The sequence below is a fragment of the Leptodactylus fuscus genome, chromosome 5 (assembly GCF_031893055.1).
Source record: "Leptodactylus fuscus isolate aLepFus1 chromosome 5, aLepFus1.hap2, whole genome shotgun sequence".
NCBI lineage: Eukaryota > Metazoa > Chordata > Amphibia > Anura > Leptodactylidae > Leptodactylus > Leptodactylus fuscus.
This window is the reverse complement of record NC_134269.1, coordinates 69,084,837-69,108,445: the sequence shown is the minus strand read 5'-3', so window position 1 is coordinate 69,108,445 and position 23,609 is coordinate 69,084,837. Positions and strand designations below refer to the sequence as shown.

At 42.1% G+C, this 23,609-nt stretch overlaps 1 protein-coding gene across 1 annotated transcript in view; it reads right to left on the bottom strand.

The window, feature by feature from the left end:
* Window positions 1–22,623, bottom strand: part of IQGAP1 (IQ motif containing GTPase activating protein 1) — a 111,102-nt gene extending 88,479 nt beyond the window's left edge. The window contains exons 1-2 of the mRNA XM_075273360.1: window positions 22,444–22,623; window positions 1,808–1,907 (exon numbers count right to left, since the gene is read on the bottom strand). Coding sequence (XP_075129461.1) covers window positions 1,808–1,907; window positions 22,444–22,492 — 149 coding nt within the window. The 5' untranslated portion in view covers window positions 22,493–22,623. The remainder of the gene's footprint in view (window positions 1–1,807; window positions 1,908–22,443) is intronic.
* Between the last annotated feature and the right edge of the window lie 986 nt (window positions 22,624–23,609).

Sequence of the window (23,609 nt, the reverse complement as noted above, 5' to 3'; positions counted from 1 at the left end):
TTCTGGAGCTCAGCTAGAAGTCAATGCTTACTACCAGCTGCGAGAGGGAAGTCCAAGGAAACAAAAAAGAAAATAATATCACTGAAGAAAAGGCCATATTTACCTGAATACAGGTAAAGCAATGGTTCTCTACAAGATGCAGAGAAGACAGACCACCTGGGCCTGTCTGCATCCTGCAGTGAACCATTACTTCACCTAACATCAAATAAATATGGCACATTTTCAATGACAGGATACAAAATATAAAATAATGATAAAGATATCAATGGATTTACAAAGCAAAGTGTTGCTGTCACTACATTATATGTATCAGCTAAAGGGGTTTATCTTGCACAGAAAAACATTTTTCTAAACAGACTTAATGAGTTAACCCGCAAAACAGGCAGCACAAACAGACTCCTGCATGGCTCCTACTCTGATGTTTACTAGGTCCCTTCTTGGTTCTGTCTGGATCGACAGTAAATGCCCACTCAGCCAATCACAAATTGACGGGTCACCCCTAAAGTCAGTAATTTTCAGAGGGGGCATTGCCATGTATCGAGAAGGGACAGAAAAGGAGCAGAAAGAGGACCGAAGAACATTGACTTTTACATTTTCAAACCCTCTGGATATTTTTTAAAATATTTCAGAAACGCTTTTTTTTGTTGTTGTTGCAGGGTTTGCTGCAGTTTTTGGAGCCAAACTCAGGAGTGGATTAAACAGAAGGGGAACGTCTAAGGGCTTCCTTCATATTTTGCTATGTATTTTCAAGCCACTTCTGACTTTGGCTCAAAAAAAACCAGGGTTTCCGCAACATGGGGGCTTGGCCTAATTGACATAATGCAAATATATATGTTCATTGTCTTGGGTACAGAAGGAGTCAAAGTTTTCTAGTCAATCTTATGCTTTTATAACTATATGTGAATACCTAAGAACGCTGAACACTCTATTATATTTTACAGATTGTACTGTACGTACTACATGCTGTGCCAACAGAGACCAAAGCTTTTTATACATGGGCGCAATTGCTTTTCAATACCATTATCTTGTCATCTTCTTGATGACCTATAAAGAGTCAATATGTCATAATAAAGAGTCATACTGAAGAGAAGCCACAGCTAACTGTGTACATTCAGGAATTTAAGAAAATCTCTATGGCCTTCTTGCAGCAATGAGAAAACTCAGGATATTTTGCATAGCCTGCACCTGCTGTGTCATGGACAGAATACCTGCTCCCATAAACTATGGCTTATATTTTGCCGATCAGCTGCTGTGTTATAATACAGATATTTCCCCCTAAACATCCCTCAAACTGTGTTACTGACTATCATTTGTCACAATACAAATAATCAATAAATTTATCCCTACATGCTAACAAAATCCTCCATAGGCTTTCACGTAGATCACTACGACTTGGTGGCTGAGCCAGAGGTATAACATGAACTTCCTGAGCCAAAGTATGGAAGGACACCTGTAAATATTCACAAGCAGCAAATCTGTTACATACATTTCTGCAATGGCCCACTTTATCTGACTGTAGAAGCTTGCAGAAATCCAATTGTTTGCGTCAAAAACATCCCCATTTAGAACTATGTTGCAGAAATGTCTGTAATAACCCTGCCACATGTAACACTGCTCCTACTCATAATAGATAGTGGTTCTGGTTATAGTTGCATATTGGGGGTTTTATTATATGAAGTCCCTAAGATAAATGTATGCTTTAAGCATCTTCCATCTTCAGCACACAATATATCTAGGTACCTGGAGCTGAAGTGTTGTCCCATTGTGTGTGTGTGAACAAATATCGTTCTCAAACATATCACGTTACCTCTTTGCTTCCTCCAAGTGACACAAGTATTCATAGGCCACGTTCTGACGTCTCCTTTCATCCATCTCTTCTGCTGTAAGTCTTTCATCGTCCAGCACAGCTGTAGAAAGAAAAAAAATGGAATTCATATGTCTGACTACATGACACCGCAGACTTCCCTTCAGACCGGTCCTGCATTTATCTGTGTATGGGCCCTTTTAGGTACATCAATAAGTACCTGACTCTATGAGATAAAAGACATTACTTCATTTGTGTACATTTGGTTTACCTTTCAAGCCTGGATGATTTAACAGCTTCATTGCTGGAACTACTATCCTTAGCATCAAGTAATAAAAAGAAAAGAGTAAACTGTCATAGACAATAATGGGAGACCCGCTTACACTGAGGCTAAAGACCTTGTACATAGGTCAACTATTGGTTGTAGTAACATCCATTCACCATCACTGTGATGCATAAAAGGCTCTGCGACATGACAACAAAATGCTTGTTGGTTGATCACGTCTCTTCCGTGGCATTTGTTAGCAGCACATCATCTTGTATTAACAATGGATATGAATGGCTGCATAGGAATAGTCGTAAGTAGTCAATGCTCATTCCAAGCAGAAATCTACCAGTGTAAGAAGACCTCATCTCCACTATATAGGACACCAAATTAACCTGATTTTTGCAAGATTCTCATAATTTGTCGGCATGGAAATACTGACTCATCTATCTGTTATTCACACTGAGCAGAAACGAAAAACTGCTCCATGTATACTCCATGGTATAGGTTGCCTGATATACGAGTTACCCTGAATGAGGAGGAGTCTGGAGTATGTGCATGGATTTCTGTAATCTCTATTTGCATGGTTTGTTGAGAAATTGCTGCAAAACATGCAAAATGTGAACTGGGCCAAAGGCAAACAGAATGTAATATAGGAAGTAATAAAAGAAAGGTTACTATAATGTGTTCTCATTTGCACATTTTGTACCTATGATATTGCGGTCACTCACAAGGAGAATGGGCCGTCTCTGTACACTACATAGTGACTTCATTCTGTTTTGCATTGGGATAAATAAAACATGCAGGTTTTGTCTGATTCTGTTAGTCTCCTAGAGAACTGACACTTGCAGGAAATACAATAATCACTTCCTCTCTTGTACCTACAACACACTTTGTGTTTCTTAGAATCTGCTATTGACATTGTATAGGCTGGACTAACCTGCACTTTCAGTAATACAGTCACAACCAAGGGCATTTATACTTGTGGAAAGCCGCCATGTAACCCATGTAAGACAATAGGAATATTACAACAATGTCACTTATGTAATATGCTCATCCCTTCCAATTCACTCAATTAGGGAGGTGGAAATTGCATAAGTGATCTTAAGGAGTGCAATTAAAAAAAAATAGTGTAATTGGGTAATTAGTCAGTAAGCCAATGCTCCATTGCCAAATTAGTCATTTCTGAACCTTTTGTTAAAGTTATAATGCTACCTATACGTCATAGATAACTCATACTACTATTAGGGTAAAGACGCATGATGTGGCGCCCGCCATGGGTGATTGCAATTACATTTTTAATTATTTATTGATTATTGCTTCTTATTGTGTTACTAGCAGCATTATTTTGCCGGAATGCCTAGAAATAACTAATAATAATAATAATAAATCAATAAAAATTTTGAAATATCATTGTAAACACCTGCAGAATAGACCTGCACATGGCAGATGCCTCATATTGTGTGTGTGTGTGGGGAGGGGGGGGGGCAGGTGAGACATTCTCATGTCTATATAGCTTTGTACAATCATAGTCATACTGTATGTTCCATAGTAGATAACGAGACTGATCTTATATTGTATCTGGGTATGTGGATTGGGGGATATTTACCTCGGCTGGCTGTACTACACACGGCGCTCATAAAATTACCAGAGGGCTGAGGGTACACTGTTAAATTTGCAAGTGGCAACTTTTCATACTCATGAGGTGTGGCACATTGTGAAAGACATAGCACTAAAACACTAAGGCTCCCTACATCTGCAGGACTAGCCAGATTTGCTGCAATTAGTGAATAAACATGTATGTACCGCAATCTGTAATTTAACTGGAGCAGTCAAGAGGTTGTGAGATCAACATAAGCGGTAGGTAATGTACGTAAGTATGTATGTAATGTAGTCTAAGGAAACTAATGTGTATAGTGTATATAAGCCTACTAAGCCAAAAGGTTACCAAACCTTAATATGCACTTGATAAAACCCATATAGCCATACTCATTGTGCCAATGTTCAAGGGGCAGCACATTAGAACATTGCCCTGGCCAATGGAACCACATGAAGGCAAAGTGACTTGCCCTGTGGATCCTCAGTTCTATAGGAAACTTATCCTAATCATAACATAGTATATGTTTTCAATGTGAATCTTCCACCCCTATCTCCAAGACTTTTCCCTATCTGCACCAGTTTTCTAGAATGCTTTACCTCAGACAACCCCCACTTACGCTCCTATCCTCATTGAATACAAATACATGCTCAACTGAGCAAGTATGTGTAACTCAGAAGAAACAGCTGTTGGTGTACAGCTATTGAAGGCACAGGCGATTTTTTTTCCCCCTGTAATAACAGAAGACAGCTGATAACTTTTTCCAACGAACAACAGATGACAATTGTTATTTAGGATTTCACAGACTTGGAAGCTGCAGATTATTGGCCAGGAGCAGCCATGCCATCATTGACTACCGGCTTACTTTTCCTCAATGAACTCAGGTAAGGACAAGTCTCGCACTTATGTGATATCATCACTGTACATGGATTATACTCCCCGTCTGCTCCATATACTGGGCATCACAGAGGAGAATGTGTTGGTGTAAATACAGGTTAACATCAAGAATGCTGCAGGTGCAGTAATGAAGCCAAGACACTAGGCAAACACAAAGGAAGCGTTCTTTCCAATAACAAGGTGACCTATTCATGTTATATAAACGGTAACTGATGGATTAAATAGCTTGTATCTACTGTATGTATTGTAATGTGTAAGGAATAGTAAAGGGTATATGCATATCAAGGCAAATAAAAGTTTTGTACCTTGACTTTTTCAAATCCATCCATATTGTGCCTATGAGACTTGCCTTTACTGCAAATATCAAAGTACCAAATATACACTACTTCACCAAAGTTAGGCACCTGACTTTCATACCTGTATGAGTTTACTAGACATCCCATAACAAAAATCATGGACATTAGCATGGAGTTGGGAAGGATTTCTATAAGGTTTCGGCAGTGTGGGTATTTGTACTCATTCGGCCTAAAGTACATGTACTGATGTTGTTGGATTAAGGGATTGTAGGACAGACTATCCCATTTGTCTTACAATCACAATTTTAATTCATCCCAAAAGTATAAGATGTGGGTGAGGGTAGGAATCTGTGTAGATCACTCAAGGTCCTCCAAACCAAACTTGCCAAACCATGTTTTGTTACACATAAGCTCAATCATATTGGGATAGAAAAGGACCTAGTATTCACCTAGTATTGACTTCTTGAGAACAAATACATGATGATTGAAAAAAAAGATCTGGTAATCTTTGTCCTTGTGCTACTTCTCTGTCACTCAAGATGGATGTAACCTTTCATGAAATGAGAAAATAAACTTGGTATCTTGTCCTACAACTGAATAGACTAAAATTATGGACTATTTCTCCAAGAAATCTAGAAGCCACACCATACTGGTTCACCTATTTTGTGCTAAAGGTAGGTCATCTGCTGAGCTAGTCAATCCGAAGAAAGTCCAATTTATGTCAAGTTACATGAGTGTAAAAACCAAACTGACCATCCACTTCTGATAGTTGTCAGCTACACAGCTATTCCTCCCTACCAGGGCTGTAGCGTTGGAACTGGGGAGTCAGAATCGGTGTCAGTTTTGAATGGAGAAGAGCTTGGAGTAGGTACAAATGAGACTCCAATTCAGGCTTCAGAATAGAATAATTAAATATTCTGTAGCATTAATATTGTATTGTTTCACATTTTTAATTGCATGTTGTTGTATATTTACTTTCATAGGCGCTTGGGGATATATCAAAATTTCAATCATATAATTATATGCCCCTATTTACAAAGAAAAAGTTGGCCGCGTATGAAGTCAGAGCTGATTTTGGGGTCAGAGCATGAAGAAAAAAAAAAAAAAAAAAAAAAAAAAAAAAAAAAAAAAGTCAGAGTTGGAAGCTTGGCTTCACTGCATAGTCCTGCTTCCAAAACCCTTGTATGCATACTCAGCTAAGGCAAGCAGACTTGTTTCTTCAATGGGGAGAGTGGAGTATGCCATTGCCATACATCTCTTTCAACAGAATTTCTCGGAGAACAAAAGATTGGAACTGCTAAACTCCAACATACCCGACACAACCTTCCCCCAACATATTACGTCAAGGCCCCCACACCAGAAAACTGGCAAGAGATGGATATTTGAAGTCTACACCATTTCCTGACTGGTGCAGATCTCCATTCTGATGTATGGGAGTGCATCTGTATTATGTAGAGGCCAGGATCTCTTGATGGTTCAGGCGTGGTGTAGGGACGCAGGGTCCCCTAGCAGGGGCTCTCCAGTCTTCGGACTGGGTTCAGGATGGGAAATCTGGTGAATATATGGACCAAATTTTTCAGAACTGGATTATCCAGTATGTATTTATTATGAACAGAAGGCCTAAAAGGTTGTATTGATGTATACCACTATGTGCTTCTTAGGAATAGTTATAGAAGGCAACTGACCTTACAGATTTGGTCAGGAACGTGCCTAATGATTCATTAGGTATACAATTACCTTGAGTATGAGAAGAGCTTTGTTTCATCTGGCCCTAGAGAAAATACAATATGGGTGTTGCCTAATGCTACCTATTGCACAATTCACTCATTTTCCAATTGACTCCAATTACTAGGGGAAAACCTGAGGATTTTCCTTCCTCATTTTGATCTACTTTAATGTCTATAAGGACTGCCCAATATCCTTCCAAGGAATTTTCCTGTTGGGAGAAGACAAGGATCCTACAGACTGACTATCCTATATTACACTGGATCCTACAGACTGACTTAAATCCTATATTACACTGTTACTCCGGTGTAGTTTGGAATTTACTATATAAGTATACAGTATATCTGAAAAAGCTTCTTAATAAAGTTTCATATGTTCATGTTTGTTAGGGGTTAACTGTGTCCACATAATAGCCCCTGTACATCTCCATTTAATTGCCAGCTCACAGGCCTGCAGGTGTGATAATAAAATGCCATGCAGGAACATGCCTGTAACACGGCAGGCTTTTATTAACATGCACACTTAAGATTTCAGAATGTGCCAGGCTCTGTGCTATAATGAACTGATACTTTCTTCTAGCCTGGTGGAAACATCACACTCAATAAAGTTACAAAGGATCATGGGATAATGATTTGTATGAATTTGCATGCATTACAGGGAAAAAAATCTGTATGCAGGAGAACGCTATTAAAGCTATAAATACAGATGATCCAGGTCTGCCTAATGTACAGCCAATATTTCTAAACATCTCTGCTCTTGTTTGCAAGTAGAAAATGAGTAAACATTAAAGAGGTTGTCCAGGATATATAGGTTTTTTTTATTAGGCCGGGGAAAGTGAAAAAAAAAAAATGGCTAAAAACATAGCTATGTGTCCCTGCTCCAGGGTCACCTGGCGCGGTCTGATCCTGCTGCTCCGGTGTCTTGTTTTGCCAAAATTTTTAAATATAGATAATAGCATGGACTATTCAAAACAAACCAAAAATTCTAAATATTTCTAAAAAATGTTTAACATAAAAATGTGATTTAAAAAATACATCCCCGGCCTAACACTTATTATTAAAAAAATGATGCATAATAATGCTACAAGAAATGCCATAGGGCTCGTTCACATCTGCGGCCCGGTCTCCGTACTTAGGTTTCCGTTTCCTGCCTAAAACACAGGCAGGATACGGAAACCTGCAGGAGACTTTCTCACCCATTCATTTGAATGGGTGAGAAAGCTGTCCGGCCGTGCGCGGCGGTGAGCGTTTTGCGCTCTCCGCCGCGAAACCGGGTTTTATAATCCGGACACAGAGTCGGACATGCAGTACTCTGTGTCCGGATAAAAAAATCCGGTTTCGCGGCGGAGAGCGCAAAACACTCACCGCCGCGCACGGCCAGACCCGGTCTATGGTTTCCGTCTTCTGGCATGCAGAAGACGGAAACCATAGAACGGAGACCCCAGACGCAGGTGTGAACCCAGCGTCAACCAAAGTACGTATTAGTAGGAGGTGATAACTGAAGACTAAACAACTGGCATTGGTTTTACCTGTTGGCACACATGATGGTACACCATGAAATATTCATTCCTGATCCCAGTATATCATACATATGCAGCACAATCTGATTATTTATTCCCATATAAAATGTGGAGGTAAACCTTAAAGGCGCTTTCTGATTTATTGCTAACAGGAAGCCCTGGGAAAATTGTAGTGATACTTATCAAGAATATTTTATGGGCAGGACCGCCCTCTTTATGAAAACATACAAGATGTGAGGGCTAGGGCTTGTTACTATATATATGAGTGGGTGACTAGGGAAAATGATGTCATACATAGTGCTGAAGGGAGAGGCCTGGAAAGAGCTGCCAAGATCCCTGTATTTCATGGTGAACTCCCCAGCCTGGAGCAATTTCTTCCATTCACAGTCCCACTTAATACAAGTAGTCAGACAAGATAGCCAGGAGTGTGCAGCCATGTAATCGGCAGAGGATCCACATCCCTCGGCTACTATAGTATCTACTGAATGGAGGGTCATGAAGGTTTCCTCAAGTTCTCTGTGCTACAAATAGCTAAACTTGGCATTGAAAGAAAGAACTTTAAGAGTTCTCTCTCCCACTTGTTCCTTACAGTGATCTCAAACATGTGTACAACATTGCCCAGTGGACAGAAAAATGCAATTGTAAGAGATGATTCTCTACTAGCCATATGTCAATGTAACAGTGAATTAGGGTATATGCCATCTCTCTGCCCACTGTCATATATAGGTTAAGACCTCTCTAAGACCCAACCACACCCTCAATTGCTCCATACCTTGTTTTGATGAAGCTACACATAGCAATTACCATTAGGCCTCTCCCCAAGCTATAGTACTAGCAGAAAATTACCACACCTATATGCAACAAAGGCTAATAGGTGAAGTTTTAATACCTGAATGAATGATGGATACCATGAACAAGACTTACTAGTACTATCACTGAGGATAGGGATACTCCTCCATGCAGGAAACCTTCACTACCTCATACTGATGCTCCAATTACAGTAAATCTAGTCCAAGGATTCAAATCTAGAAATCCAAGCACTGGATATCGAGTTTAAGGCTGAAGCCCACGTTGCAGATTTTGCTGCGTTTTTGTGAGCCAAAGCCTGGTGTGGATTGAGCAGAAGGGAGAAGCATACGAGCCTCATATATTTCCCATTCCTCTTGTTGCCATTCTTGGCTTTGGCTCAAAAAAACGCAGCAAAATCTGCAAATATTCGCACAAAATGTAAACCCTCAATATATGCAACTGCAGGCAGGCAATACAGTTGTATACGGAGCCCATAATGAAACGTATACTATGTGTTTAACATTTCTTTTCCAGGTGTCTTTATATCGCTCTGTACTGCATGGCGTACCCCTACCCAATGTACACCATAGGAGCACTCTTCTGTAGTCTACAAATATAAGAACTAGGCCTTCATTTGTTTTTCTGTCATTTTTATGGAGATGTTAAAAATTGTTGTTGTGAGCCTCCCCGATGACATTCAGTATGGTGACTGTACACGCATGCCCCATCATGGATGAGCAGTGTGTCCTGGAGTAAACATGACCTTACATAGCTGCCCAGTCATCCATGTAAATGCAGCCCCTAAACATTTAAAGGGAATCTCTTAGATAGATTCTTTTACTAATTACAACCAGATGTTGGGATTTATCTGTCTCTATTTTCTGATTTTTTTTTAGCTCTTTTTTTCTGTCCATGATTATTAGGGCAGCCATCTTGACTGAGATACTGAGATATGCTTTATGGTAGCCACATGGGAACCTACAGGTAGAGAGAGCAGGAGGACTGTGACCTATTATGAATAGTGTGATCTACATATAAGTGATACTTTTCATTGTAATCCTGTCTGGGCCGATAATAAAATGCTGAACAGTGTGGATTTCTTTCATTATAGATGATATAAACAGGGCCCATATGATAAATATTACACAACAAGTATATGGCCGTGGCTCTTTCCTTCCTGCTCCAAAGTCATTCTCATAATATATCTCACTTTTGTGCAAAGTTCTTTGTAGAATTTTGACCTGAAGGCCTTTGTGGCTATTAAGATGGAAATCAATGGCATTACAGCCAGAGCCCATGTGATGTACTGAATGATGATAAAGGACATTGCTTGAGGCTTAGGCTCCATGTACACATCCAAATGTGCCATCCGAGGGGGGCGTCTGATGGTCCATTCCATTTAGATGACTATAGAGAAGGTCCTATTCTGCTCCATATCATCGAAACAGAACGGATCGAAGCCCTCCTAGAGGTATGTGTATAGCAGAATGCACTCGGGTGACATTCGGATGTCAGTCCAAGTGTCATTTGAGTGCATTCTGCTGCAAACTCAGCCCCACATCAGATGCACACTTGGACACGTGCATGGAGTCTTATATTGTATAACCTAGTGATGTCACCTGGAAAGAAGGGTTTTTTCCCCAACTCAAAAATTTACCAGCCAGATTCCTGTTATACCTATGTATGCCTTCAGGAATGGAACATTAATGGTTTGTTGGATGGCTATAAAACTAATAGTAAAGAATAACATAAACAATTGAGTGGAATGGAAAGGTGTTTTTACATAGTAAGGGCTCGTTCACATCTGCGCCCGGGTCTCCATTATGCAGGTTTCTGTTTCCTGCACAAAACAGAGCAGGAGACTGAAACCTGCAGGACTCTTTCATACCCATTCATTTGAATGGGTTTGAAAGATGTCCGGCCGTGAGTGGCGGTGAGCGTTTTATGCTCTCCACCGCAAAACAGTTTTTTTTGTTTTTTTTTTAAATCGGACACAGAGTCGGACATGTAGTACTCTGTGTCCGATTTTAAAAAAAAACGGTTTTGCGGCGGAAAGCATAAAACGCTCACCACCGCTCACGGCCGGACCCGCTCTGACAGCTTTCTGTCTTCTGCATGCAGAAGACGGAAAGTTCAAAACGGAGACCCGAATGCTAGTGTGAACCTAGTGTCAGGGTAATCTAATCGCCAGGCAACTTGTTATAGAGCAGAAGGAACCGAGCAGATTGATGTATAGTATTGTGGATATTATGGGAGAGTATTAAGACTGACATATTTTACATCAGTCTAAATTCACAACAGGCACAAGATGCGCCAGAATTAATAAATTAATAATTCTTACATATGTTGGTGCATCAGAACTCAAATCTACACCAACCAGTCTAAAAGTGGCAAGCGAAATGTGTCACTGTGACCCAAAAATGGGCCAATGTGAGGCATTTTATGCCACGATCTTGGCGCAGCCATATAGCGAATCTGGGCCAATAATGGGATTATTCGCTAGAATCCCATCCACTTTGCAGGGATTGTAAAACGTGTTCACCCCAAGTGGGGCCCGGCCTAATAAGGTCTTCAGATAACGACTTTCACATAGCTAAAAAAGCTTGGCTTCTGGCAGAACAGGAGAAATATGAGCTAAAGAGGAGATTGCTTTTCTCCATTCATGTATTTCCTGAAGGAAAAACATCACAAACCTTTCCCATTACAATCCTTCAACATAAACAAAATGAGAACAATCCAAGGGGTTGTCTACTTTAGAAAACACATTGATGAGGGAATTCTGAGTTAATAGAGAGGTCCTCTGTTCTAGAACTCAAGTTTTGGCACTTCCAATATACAGTTCTTCTCAACTCCATACCTTGCATAGGTTTTGGTGCCAGAGGCTGCCTAGAAGAGGTGATCCATGCGGAGTTGGGGTGTCAGACTCCCACTGATCTAATACTGTTGACCTATCCTATGACGAAATCATCAGTACTGGCCAGGAAAACCCCTTTAGGGGTTGGGATCCCACATGGCATAAATGCCACAGTTTGGGTGCGGCAGAAACCACAGCATTTTACAGTCTGGCGAATCCCATCCACACATTGCAGAAAAATACGTGCAGTGGAAACGCTGCAGTTTCCAAAACCGTCACTGGTGGTTTCCCTATAGGTATAGAGCAGAAAGTCCGCAGAGATTTCCTTTTGGATGCAGTGTTTCCTGCCGTGATTTTTTTGCTCCGGTCTGCTATGTGAAGCCTTCGTCTGAAGCAAAGGCCTCAAGTAGAAAATTAATGCCAAAAAACACTGTAGAAAATACTTCAGTGGAAACACATTAGGTTTTTTCCAGCAGCGTTTTTCTCAGAAAGTCCGCAAAGTATTCCTCTGTGGACTTTCTGCTGCTATTATACCTATAGGGAAACACTGGCGTGTCCATAGGTATAATTGACATGCTGCCATTCGCACCCTTTTAGAGGGAGTGCATCACTGGACTGAAAGAAGCAGGATGGACATTCAACGAATTGTCCCCCATCTTAAGCTAAATTCACACCTGCATTCGGGTTTCCGTTTGTGAGGCCACTTGGGGACCCCACGATCAGAAACCTAATTTACTCTAATAAGCCCTCACCAGTGGACACCGGTTTTCAGCCAAAAAAGGTGGAAAAATGCAGAGACTTTTTTAATCGCCTTCTTTAAGCAGAATGATGGACAGAAGGCCCGAAAGGGCAACGAGTGCAGGTGTGAATCCAGCCGAAGCCGTCCTCACCTACCTGTTACAAGGTGTTGGGAACAGAAATTACAGGATGGCACAACCACACGGCAAACCGGTTGTAGACAGCCCAGACAGACCACCGGCAGAGGATTGTTTGATCTGCCAACAAGCACAAGCAGCTCCCAGTTTTCTTGTCCACCAGCCAGATACAGATGGCACCTTCATCACACACCCCTGGAGATGCAACTCTGTATCTCGCTTATAAAATTTACAAGCAGGCAGTTCTAACCTGACATATACTCCATAAACCTTCCGTGTTACGTTCTTAATACTGATCCTACTGTTTTCCTTGTTGCACCTCATTACTTTGTACAGCGTACTTTCTGTTTAGGCTTCATGTATACGATCAAGTGTGAAAGTGTGTATTTTGGGGGGCTTTTAACAGCAGAGGTTCAGATGATACTAGAATGCCATCTGAGTGGTGTCCATTTTACAATGACTTCAATGGGCAGCTCAGATCGAAAAAAGCAGATCTGAACAAGACATGCTGTGAACATACTGAAAAGGAATATTGGAAAACACTGTGTGCATCATTGTTAGTTCACATTTGATATATATAGTTGTTACCTTACAATCCCTGCCATACTCCCTATGCACATTACATAGGGTCCCGCTGTTGGCTTAAGTTGTAACAGGGGCTGTCTTTATAAGCAAATCCTTTTAAGGCTCCCGCTGTAAGAGACAACGCCTCAGAATTTCAGTAATTACTAGTAATTGTAAAAAAGAAAAATTCTTAAAACTCCAAATATATACTATAGCTCCCATAAGGAAATTATATACTCTATGGCTTCCATAAGGAATTTATATATTCTACAGCTCCCATAAAGATATTTAGCTTGCTCTTGGAGAAACATGACTGCAAGAATAAATTTGACACACAAACCAGGCATTGCTTGATAAGGCAGAAGGAAGTGATGACAATACTAACAGATTACATCATGGCTTAAAATAGAGACACCCTAACGAGAAATTTCAAGCTAAATTCACACCTGCGCTTGCTCTCCATTGCTCATGTCTGCCAGGAGGCCCCAATGACGGAGAGCCCATCCACTAAAACAGCGGTTACTCAGAGACCCCATAGACTATAATGGGGTCCGCTGGGTTTCTGCCATTTTATACTGTAATCGGCAGAGAGAGGAGTCCTCTGTGCAGGCACCAGCAGACTCATGGAGGTGTGCCACGGCAAAAACCACCTAATTTCACAGACACAGATGCTTTGCAAATTGACTGAGGGGCAGTACCAAGGAGTACAAAAATAAAAATGACACATTTGGAAGCGTATGTTTACCACATATCCAGCATTACGGTGGTTTGTGGGGTTAAAATATAGTCAAATTCAAATGGAAAAGAATTTCGGAGTCCAGCAATCCAAGAAGGGATGCAATGACTTGTAAAATACACTATGAGTAAGGGACTATACGTCCCGAAGTGTGTAAGTGTGTAAGTGTGTATTTTTCACTGGTTATTTTTGGATACATGAATTTTTATGGAGTAATTAAAGGCTAAGTTTTATTTTATACGTCATTGGATCCCTTCTTGGATTGCTGGACTCCAAAATGCTTTTCCAGTTCAGCCAAGGAGATTGGAGAGTTGTATTCCAAGGATTGGAAGATGCAAGTTTGGACTGTGCTCAATTTATCTATTATTAAAATATAGTTACAGATTCCCTTTGTAAATAATTAATACAAAATCCAAAGGAGACAGTATGAGCACCTTATTGAGCATTTGGTAGCCATTTTCTTAAAATGTTACTTTATTTATGCTGCACTGTGTACATTGCAACCTGAAGTGAAAAAGCCTGCAACCAAAACCTAGAAGCATGCTACTATGTGTTCCTGGAACATAAGAGGCCCATGCAAGTATACTTGTCCACATCTGCTCAGTCCTTCGAGCATGTTTCAGGATTGGAGAGGGCTGATACTATCATATGATCACTTGCACTAGCAATAACACAATTATTTTTGCTGACAAATGGACCAGTCAGTAAGTAGATACATGGATTTCTCTGCTGACACATGGATTTCTCAGCTGTGAGTCAAAACGGCCTGATACACAAAAAAAAACGTTTTTGAAAACTAATAAATGATTGCAAAATTTACTAAAATCAAAGCAGCTTTTTTGTTGCATTTTTTTGGAGCCAAAACCAGGAGTGGATTTAGCAAAAGGTAGAAGTATAAGGCCATGGCTCCACATGACATAAATGTCGTGGTTTGGTCGTGGAGGAAACACCACAGCAAAAACCATGGCATTCTACAGTCCCTGCACATTGCAGAAAAATACTCACAGTGGAATAGCTGTGATTTCCAAAACCATTGTGTTTTTGGAAACCACAGAATGTCAATTATACCTACAGAAATGTTGGAATAATTTCCCAATCCTTTTGTAACCATTCTTGGCTTTGGCTCAAATAAACGCAACAAAATCTGCCACAAAAAAGGCAGTGTTTCCACAATGCGGGGCCTCAGCCTAAAGAGTAACTTGATCCCCGATTATTCCCATTTTGACCCTTTCCGCAATGCTTTCGGGACTCTACGTCCCCCATGATGCAAAGTAAATGACTGCTTAGCCAATCACTACATAAGGCGGATCACTGCAGCGGTCATTTTCTTTGTGTCGAGAAGGACAAGGAGGTATAGACCAATAGCAGACCTAAGGATCAGAAGGGAAGTGGCGGCAGATAAAGTACCACTGCTTCTGTATGTTTTGTTATGCCATTTTATTTCATCTTCCTTGTTTTGTTTTCACCCTTGAAAAATTGTACTGGATGGACAATCCATTTAAAGAACCTTTGAGAACAGTTTTATCACAATGTTGCACTTCACAGTAAGGCCCGGTTCACATCTGCGTTTGGGCCGTTCTGTTCACCTATCCACATGAAATATGCGTCCTGCAAGCAGCACTTTTCTCTCTGCATTTTTCTTGCAGAAACCACACGGACTCCATTATAGTCTATGGGATCCGCCGGTTTCCTAAGGTAACCGCTTTTTTATGAGGATAGCTTTCCGTTCAGGGGGTCCCCAAGCGGACTCTCCAAAAGCAGATGTGAACCAGGCCTAAGAATAATAAATATATTTCTGAATATTACTTTCTCTACAAAGAATTATTATTACATGATGAATACTTTTCTAAGGTGTGTCTAAGACACTGGACACTAATAGAATAAAATTATGTACACCACCTACACCAGGCACAGAGGTTACCAAATGCCTCAATGATAAGCACTACTTGGGGTTCCACCAAAAACATGGCTGCCTCCATTACAGTGCATGTGCTCAATACAATGAGTCACTACCCCAACCTGAACAACTAAACGTTCACTGCAATTCTAAATCCCTTCTGTAAATGGACACAAAAACAAGGGCGAAAAGAGAAATCAGACGGTGATTCATTAAATTACAGTGTGGAGGAAATTGCAGCTTTCAGTATTCTGCTTGTTTGCACAGGATTTATAGTTACCATCTTGCATAATTATTATCCACTTTTTGCTAACATGTTTTTGCAATAATTCAGTACTGTGCAAAAGTTTTAGGCAGGAACTGAAAAATGATAATTCTAAAGTGTTAAGGAACGCCCCCTCCTCTCCTGATAATACTTGTCTATGGACGAGCACTGTGATAGGCGCTGCTGTGGGGAAGGATGTACCTGACAGACTGTCAGGAACGCCCTTCTAACTGTAAAGAGCTACGGTACCGGGAGCAATAGCGCTTTACCTGGGCACAGATCGGGAAAGCCGACAGTGCGCTAAATTCAGTAGTTAATTCCAGCAGTATATAGAACTGCCAGTGCCCCAAACCATGAAAGGTCCTCTTTAATTTTGGCAATTAACAAAATTAAGTGAATGAACAAAAGAGAAATCTAAATCATGTTAATCATTCATTGGTGGAGTCATAATGGAAGTGATGACTTGGCCCCAACAGAGTCCTGATCTCAACATCACCCAGTCTGTCTGGGATTATATGAAGAGACAGAAGGATTTGAGCCAGTCTACATGAACACAAGATCTATGCCAAGTTCTCTAAGGGCAAGCTCGAACACTGTGTTTTTGGGTCAGGATTTTGAGGCCGTATCCGCCTCAAAATCTTGACCAAAAAGACGGCTCCCACTGATTTCAAGCTCTTTTCTCCGGGAGCTGTTTATTCTGGCGACATGTTCATTCTTTCAGGCGGATTCACCTCGTGACATCCACCTGAGGACACTCCCTCCTGACTAGGATCATTCATTTGGGCCTAATCAGGAGCGGAGTGCTCAACTGGATGCCGATGCAGTACACCGGCATCCAGTTGCAGCTACCTGTATTTTGGACCAGAACCTGAGGCGGCCACCGACTCAGGTTCCGGTCCAAAAAACCCTGTGTGAATTTACCCTAAGACGTTTGGAACAACCTCCCAAACCTGTGTACTAGTATATATAGAAGAATTGATGCTGCTTCGAAGGCAAAGGATGTGGATACTAAATATTGATGTAATTTAGATTTCTCTTTTCTTCATTCAATTAGTTTTGTTAATTGCCAAAAATAAACTATTAGCACTTCTATTTCTGGAAGTATTCTGCTATTCTTAGTATAACACTAACTGAAGCAGCATGGTCTAAAGAAGGCTGGCGGCTGGCTGAACGCTCATTTGGCCAGCAGTTATTCCTTTGGACTCCCCATACTCATGCATGCTCAGTCCTTTACAGGGTGCATGTTTTCTTGACAACATGTGGTGTAAGCCACTGCCAGACTTCTCTACGTGCAGATATTTATGCTAAATGTCCGTACAGGATTTCAGTGCTCAGACTCCCACAGTATCTGCAGATGGAGAAGTTCCTAAAGAAAAGTAGTCCAGAGATAAATCAACCCTAACACTGGTAGCAATTCTCTGGTGTGATTTTTAGATAAATCTTGCAATCTAGGCCTCTTGTTGTAAAAACACAGTGTTTTGGCAACGGCAGAAACGCTGTGGGAAAAATGCTACTTTTTACATTATCTACAAAGTAAATGGGATTGGGAATCTAGCTAGTTCCATCCAAACATTGCAGAAAAAAAACAATCTAGAGCAGAAGGCACAGCATGTCAATTCTACCTACGGAAACTCTGGCGTTTTTCCGTATAGGTATAATAGGAGTAGAAATAAACCGTGAAATACATGGATAGCACACTGACCCACAACACGGTCGTCTGCAGCTGGCCTTACTTCTAGCAAAAGCCTGCACCAAAGCAATACTAGAATAAAGAAATAATTATGATACATAAGGGTGCATTCACACTACGTAATCGCCAGCTTATTCTGAACGTAAAACACGTTCAGAATAAGCGGCGTATAAAGCAGTTCCCATTCATTTCTATTGGAGCCGGCATACGAGCGCTCCCCATAGAAATGAATGGGCTGCTTTTTTCACTACGAGCAGTCCCATTGAAGTGAATGGGAAGTGCCCGCGTGTACGGCAAGCTCTGTTCATGCCGAGCCATACACGTGGGCACTTCCCATTCACTTCAATGGGAGAGCTCGTAGTGAAAGAAGCAGCCCATTCATTTCTATGGGGAGCGCTCATATGCTGGCTCCCATAGAAATGAATGGAACTGCTTTACACGCCGCTGATTCTGAACGTGTTTGCCCTGCCGTAATCTGCACCAGATTTATCAAATGTTGCATGACGTTTGGTGGCTCTTTACGTCTGACACTTCTGTCTTTCACTTTGTATGCCATCTTACAGATGTCACATTGCAACAATTTTTGTGTTTTTTTATTTTTTAAAGTGTCATTTATAAACCTGGTGTCTATCAGCTGGACAGGCTAGTCACAAATAATGTTAACACAAGTGTAAAAGCTGACGCTAGGTTCACACTAGCTTCAGCTTACCGTTCTTTGGGTCCGCTTGGGTACCCGAAAAATGGAAAGCTAAGCAGTTAAAAAGCAGTTACCCGTGGAAACCAGCAGGACCCAAAAACTATAATGGGGTCGTCAGGTTTCCGCCCGAAAAGTTGTGCTTGCAGGAGTTTTCTCTCTGCATTTTTCAAGCGGATTCTGGGACGGGAACTCTGAACGTAGTCAAATGGTGGTGAGAACCCAGCCTTATTCTGCAAATTTTTGAAGTCTAATGTGCAGGGTGTGACAAATTCTATATAATGTGCTTTAAGGTTAAAGCCCCACGTTGCAGAAAAGCTGCTTTTTTTGTTGCAGATTTTGCTGTGCTTTTTGAGCCATAGCCTACAATGGCTATAAAGGGAATAGGAATTACATAGATAGTACTTCAAGTTCTACTTTCTGCTCAATCCGCTCCAGGCTTTGGCTTCGAAAACCACAGTAAAATCTGCTACAAAAGAAGCTGTGTTTCTGCAATGCGAGGATTCAACCAAAAGGGGCTTTCAAAATGTAACTAAAGTCATAAAATTAATTTAAAAAAAAAAAAAAAAAAAAACATTTTTCAAATGTGCCCCATCCAGCACTGCAGCAGTCCTCTTGTCAGGCTGGAAAAGATGACGTTTTGTTTGTGGTCACATGACCGCTGCCATCAATCACTAGAATGAGCACACAAATAGCACATGACCTGCCACAGCAGTCACATGTCATGTCTGGCCTCCACATTGCTGAGGCCAGTGATTGGCTGCAGTGGTCACATGACCACAAAGGGGATGTCAATACTTCCAGGCAGCTGGCACTAGAAGGGGCTACATTCAAAAGGGGAGTAATGGTCTTTTATTTATCTTACTCCATGTCCTGGCTTTTTTTATCATTGAAAAATTAGTCAGACAGCCCTTCCATCTGATAAGCTGTACAAAAAGGCAGAGAAATGGATCAATATATGGACTTGTAGGTGTTCTGGCTATAATGAAAAGCTCTAGTAAGGCCTGGTTCACATCTGCACTTGGGTTTCCGTTTGAGGGGTCTGCTTGAGGACCCCGAACAGAAACCTAATCCGCATAAAAAAAAGTGGTTACCTGGAAACACGGTGGCTCAATGGTTAGCACTGCAGCCTCGCAGCGCTGGAGTCTTGGGTTCAAATCCTACCAGAAACAACATCTGCAAGAAAGTCATTTCACACAATGGGACTGAGGGCCCTGCTCAGTCCCATTGTGTGAAATGACTTACTTTGTAATGTTTCTTTCTGTCTGTATTTGAACCCTACAAATTGTACAGCGCTGCGGAATATGTTGGCGCTATATAAATAAAATTTATTATTATTATCTGCAAGGAGTTTAAGTATGTTCTCCCCGTGTTTGCATGGATTTACTCCCATACTCCAAAAACATACGGATAGGGAAACATTTATGTTGTGAGCCCTATATGGGGCTCAAAATCTACGTTTAAAAAAAAAAAAGTGGTTACCTTAGGAAACCGGCGGACCTCATAGACTATAATGGGGTCCACATGGTTTCCGTTCAGTTTCTTCCCAAAAAGGGCAAAAAATGCAGAGAGAAAAGTGTACCCCATCCATAGACCGCACGGAATCCCCATATGGAGACCAGGCGTAGATGTGAACCAAACATAAGGCTGGGAAATAAGTAATAAAATAATCGAAACCTAAAGTGAACTTGTCTGCTTCAATTATTTCTATTAGGGTAAGTTCACAAGGGGTTTTTTGGTCCAGAACCTGAGGAGAAGTCCGCCTCAGGTTCCGGCCCAAAAAACGGGTAGCTGCAACTGGATGCCGGTGCAGGGCACCATCCGGTCACACACTCTGCTCCAGATTAGGCTCAAATGAATGGGCCTAGTCAGGAGGGAGTGTCTTCTGGCGAATGTCGCGAGGCGACTCCACCTGAAAGAATGAGCATCTTGCTTCTTTTTTCTGGGAGCCGGAACAAACTGCTCCCGGAAAAAAAGGACTGACCGGCTCCCACTGATTTCAATGGGAGCCATCTTTTTGGATACGGCCTCAAAATCCTGACCAAAAGACTCTGTGTGAACTTACCCTTATTTTGTCATCCTGTCTCACACCGCCATTGGCTAAAGGATATGTCACTAACTGTATGCTGTGCAACAAGGATTACAGATATGTACATAACCAAAAGCATGGCAGGACGGGGTGACTATAACTAGGAGGTGTGGCGTGTAATAAGGGGAGTTAGGTCATCGCCGAGCTCTAAACTCTCGTGTGATTCTTCAGTAAAGTATTGAGCATATTTTATGGATTATTCTCCTGTATAATTTTGCTGTGATTATGAAAATCGTTATAAAAAAGAAATACAGCACCACAGGAAAAACTGTGGCAAAAAACAAATTGCATTTTTTCTCGCAGCATTTTCACAGAAAGTCCATAGATTTATATAGCTATAGGGAATCCGCCAGCGTTTCTGTAGGTAAAAGTGACAAGCTGCAGTTTTGGCCTTCACAGCATTGCGTATTTTGCTGCTGCTCTGTGTCAGCCTCATACTAGCCATTTTTTTATTTCATTTGCCACAAAATTGACATGTATATTTCACGTAGCAAGCACAGACTAATCTGACAGATTTCACTTCAGCTTTGTGTGAAATCTTATGATATACAGCGTATGCCGCAGATCTAAAAAACCTATAGCATGACATCAAATCCATGCAAAAACTGCTAAGCAAGAGTACCATGTGAACATACCCTAACAAGAAAATTTGCTCTTCACATGCCACAGTAAAGACCATACACAACATTAAGCAAAAGCAACTATACAGAGGAACCCATCATCAGTGGTGTAGTCATCTTTCACGGTACGGGTGTGGCCATAAACTTACGTTTCATCATCTTTAGTTGTATTCAAGTCGACCATGGCAAAACAGTACTTATATACTACCGACTATTCAAGGACTTTAATATAAAATATAGCATTGTCTATGAAGGACTGCTGTCATCTCCCTGCCCAGGGCCCCAATATATAATCATGTATGGACAGGTAGCCCTTCCCAGTAATGGGCGCTGATATACAATCCTCAGGAGGACGCTCATTTCATACAACTTTGAGGAATTACTGTATATTAAGTAACAAACTTGCAAACCATGTATGTTATGTTTCCCATGCAGCGCACTATATACACGTCATATCATAGTATACATTATATACAGCACATCTAAACAGAGGGGACTGTTCTGTAATTCTGCTCTGTACAGAATGTGTAGCTCCTACATAGGCCATGGCGTAGTACTTGTACATCACTGTACAGGTTAGGGCGTATGCTATGGGGCAGGGCAGTTTCTCCTAGGCACAGCGGGAAGTGAAGAACCACTTTAAGAAAACCACATGCAAAATAGTCAAGTGGGCGCCCGGTGGCCTGGATGACTGTCAGGAGAGGGGGCACCCATGTCCATGTACCACATGTAGCATCAGGCTGTCACTGGCATCATGGGCGCTCCGGTGGGCAGTCATCTACTCAGAACAGATGCTCAATGTGGTCACTCTATGTATACAATCCTCATATACTGCAGGCCATAGACAGGATCAGCCAAGGAGCCAACATGACTTGTAAGTAGCCAGCAATAAGAAAGTCAAGCACTGACAGGAAATCTAGAAGTGCATTGGCCGCCAGGCTCCTGGGACTTGTAGTTCCCGGGCAGCTCCAGACTGTCCCCGTTGCTAGGCTGCAGAGCCCATGTGGTGACAACACAGCTCACTTTCCAGGAGTTTGGTAAGTTGTCGCCCCTCGCCCCCTCCCGCACTGCTGAGTATACGGAGCAGAGCAGAGCGCACTGACACTACCCCGCAGGCTCAGCTCCGTGGCAGGAAGCGCCTGAACTACTCGTCTCTGCTGCTCCGTCTCATCCCCAGCACAGCCACTGACCCCCAACTACCCGCCCTCAATGTCACTCTCATAGCCGCCGGCACTGCACGGGTTACCACGGCGCCCCCATAACTTACAGCCATAGTGAGGACGGACGAGCCCGTCCACATCATCCGAGGTGGACATGGTGACTGCTGACGGGTTCTGGATCCGATCTGGACCGCTTCAGTTCCACCCGATGGAGAGAAGGGGAGGGAAGGTGAGAGAGGGGGCAATAAGGACAGCAAACAACTTCTCCAGAGGTCCAGGAGCCTCCTCGGTGCCTGAGAGAGAGAAGCCCGGGTGTGTCCGCCCCGCCCCCACCATCTTCAGCCTATAAGAGCCCCAGTCAGTCCCACAGGCTGCTGCCAAAATGAGCGCTTGTCACCGCGGCGCTGTGTGCGCCTGTACTGCGCGCCTTCTAGCGCCACTGCCAGGCACATGTCCTGGGTGCTGCGCCACTAATACCAGCTGGGGAGGCTTACCAATAATGGGGGGTAGTGTGCTGCACTGAGGGGGGAAAGTAACTGCGCAATGTGTGCGGCACATTCACAGACATGACATATGAGGAAGATGTCTCTCATCAGAGCTGGCCATATAGTAGTGGTTTATGGCGTCCATGTTCATGTTGTTCATGGTTGCTCAGTAAATATTACTTTTTGGACTGCATAACAACACTACATTGCAGATAAAGCTGCATTCACACCAGCGCTTGCACTCCGCTTGGAGTTTCCATCTCCGAATCTGCTTGAAAAATTAAAGTAAAGAAAATCCCTGCACACAGACCCCATTATAGTCTATGGGGTACACGGGTAACCACTTTTTAAGCGGACTAAGGGAAGGTTCACATCTGCGCCCAGTCTCCGCTTTGTGGATTTCCGTCTTCTGCCAACAGGAGACAGAAACCCGGCAGTCAGTGTCCGCCCGTGAGCGTCTTCTGTTCTCCGTGGTGAAACTTTTTTTTTTTTTTAACCGGACACAAAGTCCTGCATGTCCAACTTTGTGTCCGGTTGAAAAAACCTGTTTCGCGTGGAGAGGCACAAAACACTCACGGGGGGACACTTTGCAAACCCATTCAAATCACTGGGTTTGAAAAGTGACTGCCGGTTTCCATTTGCTGTCCAAATTCTTGGGCAGAAGACGGAAACCATGAAAGCGGAGACCGGGCACAGGTGTGAACCCGGCCTAAGTTTCTGTTTTTCGAAGAAAAGAAACATGAACGCTAGTGTGAACATAGCATAAGCTCTGCAGAGAAAACCACTGG